Source organism: Fusarium keratoplasticum, chromosome 10, assembly GCF_025433545.1.
Source record: "Fusarium keratoplasticum isolate Fu6.1 chromosome 10, whole genome shotgun sequence".
In the NCBI taxonomy this organism is placed as follows: domain Eukaryota; kingdom Fungi; phylum Ascomycota; class Sordariomycetes; order Hypocreales; family Nectriaceae; genus Fusarium; species Fusarium keratoplasticum.
Window position 1 is genome coordinate 566,094 of NC_070538.1, and position 12,767 is coordinate 578,860.

A 12,767-nucleotide genomic window follows, 5' to 3' on the forward strand; every position below is an offset into this window, starting at 1 on the left:
AAGAACAAAGTAGTCATGGGCTCTTTTCCAGAGATTTCAGGGGCAATTGATTTAACTGTTTTTAATTCCATGCAAAAGGGCAATTTAATTAATAACTAATTTCCAGTGGCAATGCTATGTCTCACTCCCAAAGATCCATTCGTCAATAATGACCTCGCGTCTCGCTCCTTGATCTCAAAACCAGTACCCAACGATTGAGGTGCCTTGACCCCATTCTTTGACGGCACAGGGCCGAAACCACCTCCTCCAGGGGTCATGATAATGACGCGATCCCCAACCCCGAAATGCGACGTCTTTCGCGGTCCGAGCGACACCTGCCTCGTCGCACCAGTAACGGGATCTTTGCGGACCCAAATGTTCTGACCTCGCTGGCCATTCTCTCCGCCCTCAAGCCCGTATGGTGCGGTGACTCTTCGGTCTGTGAGAACGGAAACCTGGAGGGGCATACGGAACTCCATCTCCCGAATGCATCCATCGCCACCACGCCATTGACCATCACCACCACTTCCTTTACGGATCGAGAACTCGTGAAGAATCACGGGATATCGCTTCTCTAAAATCTCTGGATCTGTGATGCGTGTGTTCGTCATATGTGTGTGAACAGCACTGGCACCATGCCAGCCCTGACCAGCTCCAGCACCACCACAGATGGTCTCGTAGTAGCCGAAGCCCTTGGTGACCTCCCCGGTGACGGGGTCGGTGCCGCCGCAGCCGAAGCTGAGGTTGTTCATGGTGCCTTGGGAGGCGGCTGCGGCGTTGAAGGCGCGGAGGACAAGATCGGCCACCTTCTGAGATGTCTCTGTGGTGCAGCCGACAGTACCGGCAGTTGGCGAGGGAGACAGAATGGTATTTTCGGGGCAGACAACCTTGATCGGCTTGAGACAGCCTTGGTTGAGAGGGATATCCGTAGAGATCATGGATCGGAGGCAGTACTGATGGGAAGGTTAGCGACCAGCAACGCAGAAAGATGAAAGCGGAACTTACCATGATGACAGAGTATGAGCAAGTTGGGGGAGCATTGAGGTTACCAGAGTGCTCGGGGCCTGTACCAGTGAAGTCGAAAACAGCCTCACCAGTGTCCTTGTCGATGGTAACCTTGAGCTTGAACGGAATACCGTCATCGTTGTACTCGGTCGCCTCAAGAACACCACCCTCATGCTTGACGGCAAACTGCTTAAGCAGATCACGGACCGACTGAGCAGCATTGTCCTGGATGGCATGCATGTAAAGCTGCACAACGGGCCAAGTAAACTCCTTGATCAGAGCCCGAATCAGCTCGATACCCTTTTGGTTGGAAGCAACAGCCGCCTTGAGATCGGCAATGTTTTCGTTCAGAGTACGTGTTCCACTGCAGCCGGGATAGGAAGCAGGCTCATCGTACAGACGCTTGATGAGACCGGCCTCGTCAAACACGCCCTGGTCAATCATCTTGAACGACTCGATGGCAGCGCCCTCCTGCCACAGTTCTGTCGAGTTTGGTGGCATAGAGCCGGGAACAATACCGCCGATATCAGCATGGTGACCACGGTTGGCGACAAAAAAGATGATCTCCTTAGGGTTCTCCTCATCATCAAAGACGGGAGTGATGGTAGTGATATCCGGCAGATGTGTACCGCCAGCTGTGGGATGGTTGCTGATGATGACATCACCTGGCTTCAGCTCACCGGCCTTGTATCGCTGTGCTTGGTAGGCAATGGCCGTGCTCATGGATCCAAGATGACTGGGAACGTGAGGAGCATTGGCAACGAGGCCTCCGTCCGCGGAGAAGATGGCACAGGAGTAATCCAGTCGTTCCTTGATATTGACCGAAATGGAAGTCTTTTCCATCGTGTGTCCCATTTGCTCCGCGACCGTCATGAAACGGTGGCCAAACACACTGAGCTGTACAGGGTCGACAGTCTGAGTGGTGACGCTTTGCTGCTCAGCCTTGTCGACCTCGAGGACAACGTGTTCAGGAAGGACAACAGCCTTGCTCAGGTGATCGACAACGATGGTCTGTGTCTTATCGATGATCATAGCAGGACCAGTGATATGAACTCCGGGGCTGATCGACTTGAGCTCATAAACACTTGTTTGAGTCCAGCCATGCTTCTCGAAGAAGATCTTCCGTGAAAAGATGGGTGTGGGCACAGGAGTCAAGCCATCAGAGTTGTACTTCTTAAGCTCTGCGAATGGGCTCGAAATGTTGAGCACACGAGATTTGCCCACACTTCGAACACGAACATCATCGATCAAGATGTCTCGGGACTGGGAGAAGCCAAACTCTTGCGTATGTCTCGCAGTGAAGGCGTCGCCGGCATCTTCCACACGGGAGGAAACGGGGATCATGAGAGATGTATCGCTTCCCTTGTATCTCATGTTGAGGAAGTATTCGTGCTCGGTAGACTTGGCGTCAAACCCTTGGGACTCCAAGCCCTTGGCTCCCTGAGAGGAAAGTGACTCAAGTCTGGCCTTGACCTCGGGCACAACCTCCTCAGAGAAGGTGATGGCTGCAGGCTCTTGGTTCTCGACCACGACATCAGCCAGAGCCATTCCGTACGCTGACAAGATACTTGAGTAGCAAGGAATGATGGCTCGCTTGATGCCAAGATCACGGGCGATAAAGACGGCGTGTTGTCCACCAGCACCGCCAAAGCAACCAAGGTTGTGGCTGGCCGCTCCATAGCCGCGGCCTTCACTAAGGGTTCGGATAGGTCGAGTCATGGTGGCATTCGCAATGGCGAGGAAGCCAAGAGCCAGGGTCTCTGGAGTGAAGGGCTCACCACCATCCTTCTCACGGTTGACAATGTCTGTGAGAGCGGCAAACTTGGACTTGACAATGTCGAGATCCAGTCTTCGGGGGAAGAAGTCGGGAATGATTCGGCCGAGGAGAAAGTTGGCGTCTGTCACGGTCAAGGGACCCCCTCTTCCGTAGCACGCAGGTCCTGGGTTGGCACCAGCACTGCTGGGGCCAACCTTGAGGAGACCGTTCTCCCAAGCCAGGATAGAACCGCCACCCGCAGCAACAGTGTTGATGTCGAGTTGGGGAGTTTGGATCGTGACTTCGGCAATGGTGCTCTCGAAGATGTGCTCGAGGGCGCCAGAGTATCGAGCAACATCTGTGCTTGTACCGCCCTAAAGAAGTAGTTAGAACGAAGAACAGCTGTAAACTGAGGGCTTCACGTACCATATCAAAGCCTAGCACCGGCGTGCCATCGGCGTCATCGTAGCATGTCCTCGATAGACCGACAACGCCTCCAGCAGGACCACTCAGGACGCCCCTCAGACCAGTAAACTTGGACCAACTCGTCAGGCCACCATCAGACTGGCAGATGAGAAGCTTATTCGCACTCTCATCCTCCAGCTGGCCCTTGAAGTTCTTGCGGAAGCCATCAAGATAGGCCATAGTCATAGGTGTAAGATAGGCGTCGGCAACGGCAGACTGACTTCGAGGCACATACTTGGCCATAGACTGCAGAACAGAAGAAGCAGAGACCTTGAAGCCCATCTCTTCTGCCAGGTTCTTGACCTGGAGTTCGTGTTCTGGGTAGGTATAAGAGTGCATGAGACCGATGGCAACGTTCTTGAAACCTTGGGCCTTGAGCTTCTCAAGATCGGCCCGCACAGCGGCGAGATCTGGCTTCTTCATGATCCTCACCACTTCTCCGGTCTGGCCCATGACAAGGGCTGGGTCTGACGCAACATCGATTGGAGCAGTTTCCGGTGCTTCGCTGGCACCCTCAATCGTTACACGCTCATCAATTTCGACCACTGTCTCGTAGAGTTGCTCTAATCTCCGGACAGCAAGGTCGAATAGGTCTGGTCTGGTCTGGTTGCCAATAAGAAGGATATCTCGGAAGCCCTTTGTTGCGAGGAAAGCGACTCTGTCTCCCTTTCGTTCCAAGAGAGCATTTGTGGCGACTGTTGTTCCCATGCGAATGGACTCGATGGGCTCGAGATCTAATAGAGATCCCTTGGGAATGGACTTCTCCAAGGCAATCTCGAGGATTTGTCTGATGCATTCTGTCGGAGCGTCGTCGTACTCATCTGGGCATACTGAGAGGATCTTGAAGACGATGTGTTCGCTTCGCCCAGGAACCTCTGCCCAGGCATCTGTAAAGGTGCCACCGCGGTCGATGGCGATGCGAATGCCTTGAGTTGCCATTGTGAAGTAGTTGTGAAGGAGTCGTGGAGGAGGAAGGGTAGGAGGTGTTCAAGGCGGGAGAGGATGATTAGGATGGAGAAGAAGTTGTAGAATTATCTGGATCCTGACCGCCTCCATGGTGTATTATATCAACCCTCGGGGCAATGATGAAGCTTCAATGTTGTGGGGGAATCTCCGTGATGCAATCCTCGGCTTCGTCTCCCGCAAACGGCATTGGTCGGTTCGAGGCTTAGTAATCGGCAAACTTGAAAATACCGATCGTCCCACTCGGTAACGTGACACTTGCCGACGTCTCCACCTCCGTCCTCGGCTCTCTAGGCTCACCAACCGGCAACTCGACTTGAAGCCAGGCCGATTACCCCGGAGTCAAGACATCCATCGGACCCGCACTCCGGAAGACCGAGTCTGTTCCAATAACTTGTGGGTTGACCAGGCATACGAAGGGAATCCACCCAGCTCGTCTCGCATTCCAGGATGAGCGTTCAGACCACCAGACGACCCAGAAGACTACTGGCAGCGTGAGCACCTCGCCTACATGCACGTTACGTACAAGATATTCTAACTGAGAATAACTGCAGCTGCCATAGATGTCACGTTCAAAAGATCAAATGCTCAGGGACCCAGCCGTGTCAGTCGTGCGTGAGTACCGGCAGGGTTAACGAGTGCCAATTCCCTGCCAGGGAACGAAAGATCACCATCTCTGAAAGGTGTGTCCTCTAACAAGGCCCTGGACCCCATGTACTCATCTGAATACCCTCCTGTAGCTACCTGAAGAAGCTCGAGGCAGACAGCAAACGATTACGTGCAGTTACTCAGAACCCAACACCAGAGAGCGAGCAGAGCTTCAACACCCCCTTCGACGATAACGAGACTGAGGACGAACCCCCATCACTGTCAAAAGAGGAGAGCAATCTTTTCAACCCCCTATTCGATCGTCAACCAGAGAAGCCCGTTCATGAGCGTTCATCAGAGCCAGGCTTCATCGGAGAAGCATCATGTGCCGCCTTTAGTAACCGACTCATGTCGTGCCTTGACGACACCTACACACCGTCCACAGCCGGCCTCTCCAACTACTATCGTCTGAATACACATGGTCGAATGCCTCCAGAAGAAGGCCCCGAGTTCCCTGAGCGGATGCACGTCAAGCTCCTCTTGAACGTTGCGCGGCGATTCATTGGCAATTACCATCCTCTCTTCCTGGAAGTCACGTTCATGCGAGAGATTGATGCTGTCTATCGACGAGAGTTGATGCCATCAACACTATGGCTATGCAAGTTCTACGCTCTGATGGCTCTGGGGGAGATCTACACACATAGAAGAGGTGTCGGTGACAACAACAGAGTGCCCGGCACAGACTATTATGTGCGGGCAGTGAACTTGCTCCAAGAGAACCAAGACGCCTATGAGGAACCCTCTCTGATGCAGGTCGAGGTTCTGACGTTATTGGTAAAGGGAAGGGTCCGATTAGTGTTACCCTGCTAACATTCAACCAGGCATGGGCGTCTAATATTCTCGGTCGAATCAGAACTGCATACTGTTATAGTGGCATCGCTATGAGGCTTGCTCAGAGCCTAGGCATGCACCGGTCCGCTTCAAGACATACAACTCTGACACCAGTTGAACGAGAAAGCCGCCGGCGGACGTGGTGGGTGCTGTACTTCTTTGACCGATTTTCGGCCTCGAAGCTTGGTCAACCCATCACGGTCAGAGACGAGGATATTGATGTCGAGATGCCGAGTATGGACGGTCTGACAAGAGAAGAGATGGCAGAATTTTTGGACCCTCAGAACCTGATTATCAACATCAAGCTCGCCCGAATTATCGGAAACATCTGTGAGTCATCAGATCCTACTTCTTGACTCATTCTGACTTTGCTCATCCAGTGACACACATCTACGGCATACCTAAAGCTACGAACGGGCTCTATATCCATCAAGTGCACGGCATTCTCAAGCAACTTCGAGCATGGAATGACGAACTGCCACCTGAAATGCGAATCAAAGAACGAGGCACACCTCGGCCTGTTGCAAGTCTTCACCTCGCCTACAACCAATGCATCATCCAAACAACTCGTCCCGTGCTCCTACACCTCTTCAAGATGCAGTTCCAGTTGGGCTCCAAGGTGCGAGAGGATGTGCCGCCACGTCAAAGCGTGTCGTCCATCACCTTAGCTTTAGCAGAGAGCTGTGTAAATGCGGCCCAAGCATCAAGCCGTATCGTTGAGGGTCTGTTCCTTGATGGTTCGATGGCGACTTTTGGATATTGGGATGCACATCATATCTTTTCAGCGGCCATGATTCTGATCATGTCGGCCGTTATGAAGCCAACGGCTGTCAACTCGGATCATCTCGAGACCCTGTTGAGCGTGCTTCGGTCGCTAAAGACTGATGGAAATATCCCTGCCGTCGATTTCTGCGAGAGGTTATCACAGATTCAGGCGGGAGTCTCGAACTTGAGAGCCACTGGTCGATTAGACCCCGTCTGCATCGACAAGCCTCCACTTGCTGGTCAAGTGGGTGCAACGCCAGATGCTACGTTGGATGCAGGACATCCCTTTCAAGCGACCATGAACATGCCGAGCGCGGGAGGAGACTTGGGTATCATTAACTATGCTAATGTCGACGTTCTCGGCAATCCTCTCCTTGGTAGTTTTCTAGACGGGAACCAGGTACAGTGGTTGGATGCTCTGTTCTCAGAGAATGGCACTTGGAAAGAGTTTGCCTCTGAGATTGAGGAGCAGTTCCAGTTCGGAGCATAAAGAGGGCTTTCGGGTTAAATGACGATGATACAGTGATTACAATGATTGACAAGCGAATGAAGCAATGCTCCTTGATCGGCCGGCTATAAACCAGTTACGGAATACCTGCTACAAATAGATTAGTCGATAACGTAACAGGATTATCGGTCGGCAAGTTCAAAGTTGCCACGGGTATACTCGCTTGTAGATATCGCCTATCTAAACAATGGGAACCAGAACAAGGGTCCGAGATAGGTCAAGGCAGAAAATCATAAGTTTGTTATCGGGAGTTGTTATGAGATATATCCGTATCTACCGGGGTCTGTTTAAATGACTCGCGTGAAACCCAACACCTGACCCGTTTATCCTCGTTTCGAGAAGGATTCGACGCAATCTTAACTCGGGCGGAGAAAACCTTGCGACACACCAGCCAGTGACGTCAAAGCCTTGCCTCGACAAAGATCGGCAAGACACAAAATACCGGTTGCGACTGATTCATGTCACCGGCAAACCCCTCACGGACCGGACCCTCTCCACCCCGACAAGGCAGGTCGTCGAGAACTACGGGAGACCATCCCGGTCTTATCCTAGTCTCCATCCATGAACAATCTGGTGATATCTCCAGGCGAAGATTCCCCTCACTATCTTTTAAGATCCGGGGTATTGTGGAGTAACGAGGCCCATAAATGGTCCATGACCCGACTCTCTGTTTGACATTTCTCTCCCTCTGCTCCATCACCTTTCTTCTTCATCTTCTGCAATCATGGCTTCAAAGATCGATGCAGCACTTTCCGACACGCTTCCTGACAAGGAAATCGAGGAGCAACGCACTGCTCAAGATGACATCTACATTGACCCAGCAGCCGAAAAGGCTCTCCTCCGCAAACTCGACAGATGGATTGTTCCTCCCGTTATGCTCCTCTACCTTCTCAGTTTCTTAGATCGCGTCAACATTGGTAACGCTCGACTCTACGGCATGGAAGAAGACCTCGGTCTCACCGGCGACCAGTACCAGATCGCAGTTTCGGTGCTATTCGTCACGTACATTCTGTCAGAGCTGCCTTCCAACTTGGTCATTAAAAAATTCACTCCGTCGCGCTGGATCGCGTTCATTACGACTGCTTGGGGAATTGTCGCAACTTTGACGGGCATCGTGCAGGACTACAAGAGCCTGGTGGCCTGTCGCGTGATCCTCGGTGCCCTCGAAGGTGGTCTATTCCCGGGTCTGACCATTTACCTCACAATGTTCTACACAAAGCGCGAGTACGCCCTCCGAATCGGATACCTCTTCGTGTCAGCTGCCATTGCCGGTTCCATGGGTGGACTCCTCGCTTATGGCATCGGCCACATGGATGGCGTTGCTGGGCTACGCGGTTGGCGATGGATCATCATCCTTGAAGGCATTCCCACTGTAATCCTGGGCATCTCAATCTGGTTCTGGTTGGCCGACACGCCTGATTCAGCTCACTACCTGACCATCAACGAACGCGAGCTCATCGATCTGCGCATGCGACAACAGATCGGACACACCAAGTCGTCGGACCAGATGCACAAGGAGGATGTGTACGCAGGCCTCAAGGACTGGAAGATCTGGCTGTTCTGCATTGGACAGTTTGGCGGAGATGTCATTCTCTACGGCTACTCGACTTTCCTGCCTACTATCATCCGAGGTTTTGGTGATTGGAGCATTGCGCAGGTCCAGGCTCTTACGATCCCTTGTTATGCACTGGGTGCTATCAGCTACATCGTTGTGGCCTGGTTGTCTGACCGCAGTCAACGCCGTGCAGTCTTTACTGTGATTTTTGGCCTTGTTTGCACGACTGGTTATGCTATTCTGGTTAGCACTGCTCCTGGAGGCGTCAAGTATTTTGGTTGCTTCCTCGCGGCCATGGGCTTGTACGTGGTCGTTGGACTTCCCCTTGCTTGGCTTCCCAGCAACAACCCTCGATATGGAAAGCGTACGGTCGCAACTGGCCTACAGCTGACTATTGGAAACTCTGCCGGTATCCCAGCCCCATTTGTAAGTTTTTCTCCGCTCTAGTGAATTTGAGGAGCGTTGTCTAACATTGTTGCAGTTGTACAAAACCCATGAAGGCCCTCGTTTCGTCAAGGGACACGCAGTCTCCATGGCCTTGATTGCCATGTCTTCGGTCATCTATCTATCATTCTGGGCCTTTTTCCGCCACCAGAACAAGCGAAAGATGGCTGGTAAGGAGGATCACAGGATCCAGGGTCTGACTGAGGAGGAGGCCGAGGAGTTGGGAGAGCACAACCCCCGGTTCCACTACACATACTAAGTCAAAGGACTAGAAGATGTATGAGTTTAATTCGTATATACTGCTTTTGAATATGCAGAAGAGTTGGATAATGGTTAAATTACTTTCGTAAATCGCAGTGGCGGAGTCAATCGATAGGTCTACCGTCTACCACCATTACTGAACAACCTGAAATGTATTGCCAGACATGGCACGGCCGCTTTGAAACAAAAATTCAATGAGAAGCAGATATGTATAAGCCTCTGTCCTGTAACTCTTCCATCGTTACTTCGCCTTTCACATTTTACTTGTCTCGTCCCACAACTGTGACAGCTACCAAATGCGCCTTGTCCCCCAAGCATTCAGCTGGTGGTGGCGTTCACGCCAAGGCAAAAACAGCCATCCGAATGCCTGATAACCCCCTGTCTACGTGTATGTGCCTCGCGCCATCGAAAACACCAGCCCCAATAGGCAATCCGGAACATCCACCACTTGAAACAGGGTCTAGATCATGTCGGCTGGCGAACTATGTACCCCAGGCAGAAAGGCGGATTGAGACTTGGCAGTCGGTGACAGGCCACATGAACCACTAGCCTCTATCCGATGACATGATGCGGCCATATGGACGTATGACACCGGCCAGTAAATCCAGTTCTTTCAGAGCCTTATGCAGCCACAGCTGAACTTGGTCGGCCTTGGATGCGGTCGCCTTGCCGCTGTGGAAAAATGAAACTGCGCGTCTCAGCCTGATTCTCCTTCTCAAGTGCAAAAATATGACAGGCTACCCCTCCCAGTTTCTTTTTTGTTCTTCAGCAGTTCAATCATGTCTACCAAGTTGAGACGGAGCTTCTCCGAGGTCTTTCGGGGCAAAAAGGCCTCGAGGTCATCCATCAACCTCGCCCCGGTCCCCGAGTTTCCCGAGATCGACCATCACGAGCCTCATCGTGTCTCGAATACCTTTGAAGATGTCGCATCCTTTGCCCCGTCGATCCATGAAGAGGCTCAGTTCGAGACTCATCTCCAAGATGCTGTCGTCGAGTCTCTTCGTGATCGGATCAAGACTCTCGACCAGGAACGAAACCAACAGGTTGCCAGGGCAGGGCGTCTAGAGCATCAACTTCTGGCGAAGAATCAAGATCTTCAGGACATGCGACAACTTCTCGACCGAGACAGAGGAAGATGTCGACAACTGAATGACAAGGTTGCTCGCTTGACGCAAGAGCAGGGACGGTTGCAACACCAACATGCACAACAACTACAAGAAAAGGAAGGTCTCCTGGCTGAGGAGAAGTCGCTGATAAAGGATTACGCCGAGCAGTTGAAGGAGTATCAAGTGTCTTACATCAGAATGTCCGAAGCCCAAGGTCAACTCCAAGAGAGAGTCGACGAACTCGAAGCTGAGAACCGCGCCCTACTACAACCCACCGACGATGCCCCCGCCACGATACAGCAAGAAAAGATCATGCTCACGAAAAAGGTCAGGGCTCTGGAGACTGAGCTGGCACACGAGAAAGCAGAGTGCGACGAGGGAAGAAGGGCACTTTTTGAAATGCATCAACGAAAGAGTGCAGTTGATGCTGAGAACAGGGGCATGGCTGAGAAGTTGGCTATGCAGGTTCAAGAGATGGAGGATATCAAGGCTGTGCTTGATCAGCAAATGGCTGAAGTTGAGCAGGAGCGGCAGAGGCATGAGTCCCAGATGGAAGAAGCCGCTCGAGTTCCTTGGAGTAGCCCGACGCCTCGGATGATCCTGGTCAACAACATGTTTTCCCAAGGCTTCCAGAACGCGGCAGCTCCCGGAAATGCACCGAACGCAGCCCCATTCTTGCAGTCATGTTCGCTGGCCATGCTGACCAACAACCTTCTCGACATCAAGCTCGACACCCAACAAGCTCGCCGTCTAGCCGAAAACATTTCCACCGCAGATCTCAAGATTCTTCCCTGTGACTTGTGTCAACTGCCCAAGTTTGCAAACAAGTCTAACAACCCGCGAGTCCGTGTGAACGAATTTGCGAGCGCATCGCAGCCGACTGCTTGCTGCTCCAAGTTCATCTGCACCGAGTGTTACTTGAACTCTATCACGGAGTCCCTTACTAACGATTGGTGGGGTAACTTGGGGAGAGGAGGTTGGCTGACTTGCCCGGCGCCAAACTGCGATCATGGACTGCGTCTTACTCACCGAGGAGCCCTTGCGAACCTATTGCGGCAGCTAGGTGACAAGGACTCTGATAACAAGATGGCCATGTAAGCATCTCTCGATGAAGATTAGTGTGTGTTTTTCGCTAACTTCTGACAGGTACGATCGTATTCTCATCTTCCGAGCGGCCCTCGCCAAGTTGAATCCCCAACCAAGCGACGAAGCCCTAAAGATTGCAGCTAGAATGCACAGCCAACTCGCCGTAGTAGGTCGAATGTACTCACTATTCGACCCAGTCTTCAACAACACCGAGCCTGATGAAGCTGGCCGTATTCCTCCTTTCAATCCTGGAAACATCAAGATGATCCGCGTCGATCACGAAGGAGGCAGCATCCTAGTGCCACTGTTTATCCGGTTCATCCGACGACAACGAACACCAAAGGAATGTGCAGTCTGCACCGATGAATTCTTCGACGTCGACTTTGCTTCCGTGGAAGAGTGGCTAGATCTATGCGCCGGCTTCCACGGCGAGTGGATGTGGAAGATTCTCTTGTTCCCAGTGAAGCTTAGGATAGGGTGTAATCATGAGATCGACTTTTGCACCGGATGTCTGGAACAGCATCTCAAGACGCAGCTTGAGCAGTATGGACGGAGCAGATGCGATCAACTTGCTTGTCCGTCTGACGGCTGTGGTCGACGGCTTGACTACGATGAAGTTCGACTATATGCAGAACCGGAAACCTTTGAGCTGTAAGTCATCTCTTAATTCGCTCAGACAAGCTACTCACGATATTTTAGGTACGACCGCTACCTTCACCTCAACGCAATAAGCAAACTCGAAAACTTCCGATGGTGTCTTCGCCAGGGATGTCCCAACGGTCAGCTCTACGACGACGGTGATGAGACGGATCCTCATATTCACTGCCAAGAGTGTGCTTTTGAAATGTGCTACAAGCACATGATTCCTTGGCACGAAGGTCTCAGCTGTGAGGAGTTTGAGAGTGCAAGAGATCACGGCGATCCACAGTACCAGCAGACGCAAGACTGGATTGCAAACAACACAAAACCGTGTCCAAACTGTAACCAGAACATTCAAAAGGGCGAGGCCTGTTTCCACATGACGTGTACGTTTACAAAGTCCTCTTCAGATCAAAGTAAAAGCTAATGACGCCTCATAGGTTCCAACTGTCACCATGAGTTCTGCTGGATCTGCCTGGCAGACTGGGCCCAGATCACGCCCCGTCCGGGAGAACACAATCCGGAGGCGCATGGCCAGGGCTGCATCTTTCGCACCAATGGATTAACGCCAAGTCAACTTTTTGGGAGAACGGTGGAGGAAGCGTTGGCGCCCCGACGAAGACGATGAGCAGCCGAGCAAAATAGTCGGTGAAGATTAGAGAAAAACGCGGGTGTTTCTTTAACTAAACAAGAATGGATATGAACCAGATGTGGCAGCGTAAATCGATAGAATGATCCTTTACAGCCAGTAGTAAA

General features: G+C 52.0%; 4 protein-coding genes across 4 annotated transcripts; 3 read left to right on the plus strand and 1 right to left on the minus strand.

Moving 5' to 3' along the window:
* Nucleotides 1-95: 95 nt before the first annotated feature.
* Nucleotides 96-4,144, minus strand: NCS57_01203500 (uncharacterized protein; the record flags this gene model as incomplete). Its single annotated transcript, XM_053061718.1, has 3 exons — nt 96-932; nt 985-3,114; nt 3,167-4,144. 3 exons carry the CDS (start codon nt 4,142-4,144, stop codon nt 96-98), a joined length of 3,945 nt encoding a protein of 1,314 aa, XP_052908246.1.
* A 474-nt stretch (nt 4,145-4,618) lies between these two features.
* NCS57_01203600 (Zn(2)-C6 fungal-type domain-containing protein) lies at nt 4,619-6,902 on the plus strand (the record flags this gene model as incomplete). The annotated part of the gene is made up of 5 exons (XM_053061719.1): nt 4,619-4,662; nt 4,723-4,851; nt 4,909-5,590; nt 5,638-5,977; nt 6,028-6,902. The coding sequence occupies 5 exons, from the start codon at nt 4,619-4,621 to the stop codon at nt 6,900-6,902; spliced, it is 2,070 nt and encodes a 689-aa protein (XP_052908247.1).
* A 742-nt stretch (nt 6,903-7,644) lies between these two features.
* NCS57_01203700 (MFS domain-containing protein) lies at nt 7,645-9,178 on the plus strand (the record flags this gene model as incomplete). Its single annotated transcript, XM_053061720.1, has 2 exons — nt 7,645-8,901; nt 8,957-9,178. 2 exons carry the CDS (start codon nt 7,645-7,647, stop codon nt 9,176-9,178), a joined length of 1,479 nt encoding a protein of 492 aa, XP_052908248.1.
* Nucleotides 9,179-9,959: 781 nt separating this feature from the next.
* Nucleotides 9,960-12,639, plus strand: NCS57_01203800 (RING-type domain-containing protein; the record flags this gene model as incomplete). Its single annotated transcript, XM_053061721.1, has 4 exons — nt 9,960-11,380; nt 11,433-12,023; nt 12,072-12,397; nt 12,452-12,639. The coding sequence occupies 4 exons, from the start codon at nt 9,960-9,962 to the stop codon at nt 12,637-12,639; spliced, it is 2,526 nt and encodes an 841-aa protein (XP_052908249.1).
* Between the last annotated feature and the right edge of the window lie 128 nt (nt 12,640-12,767).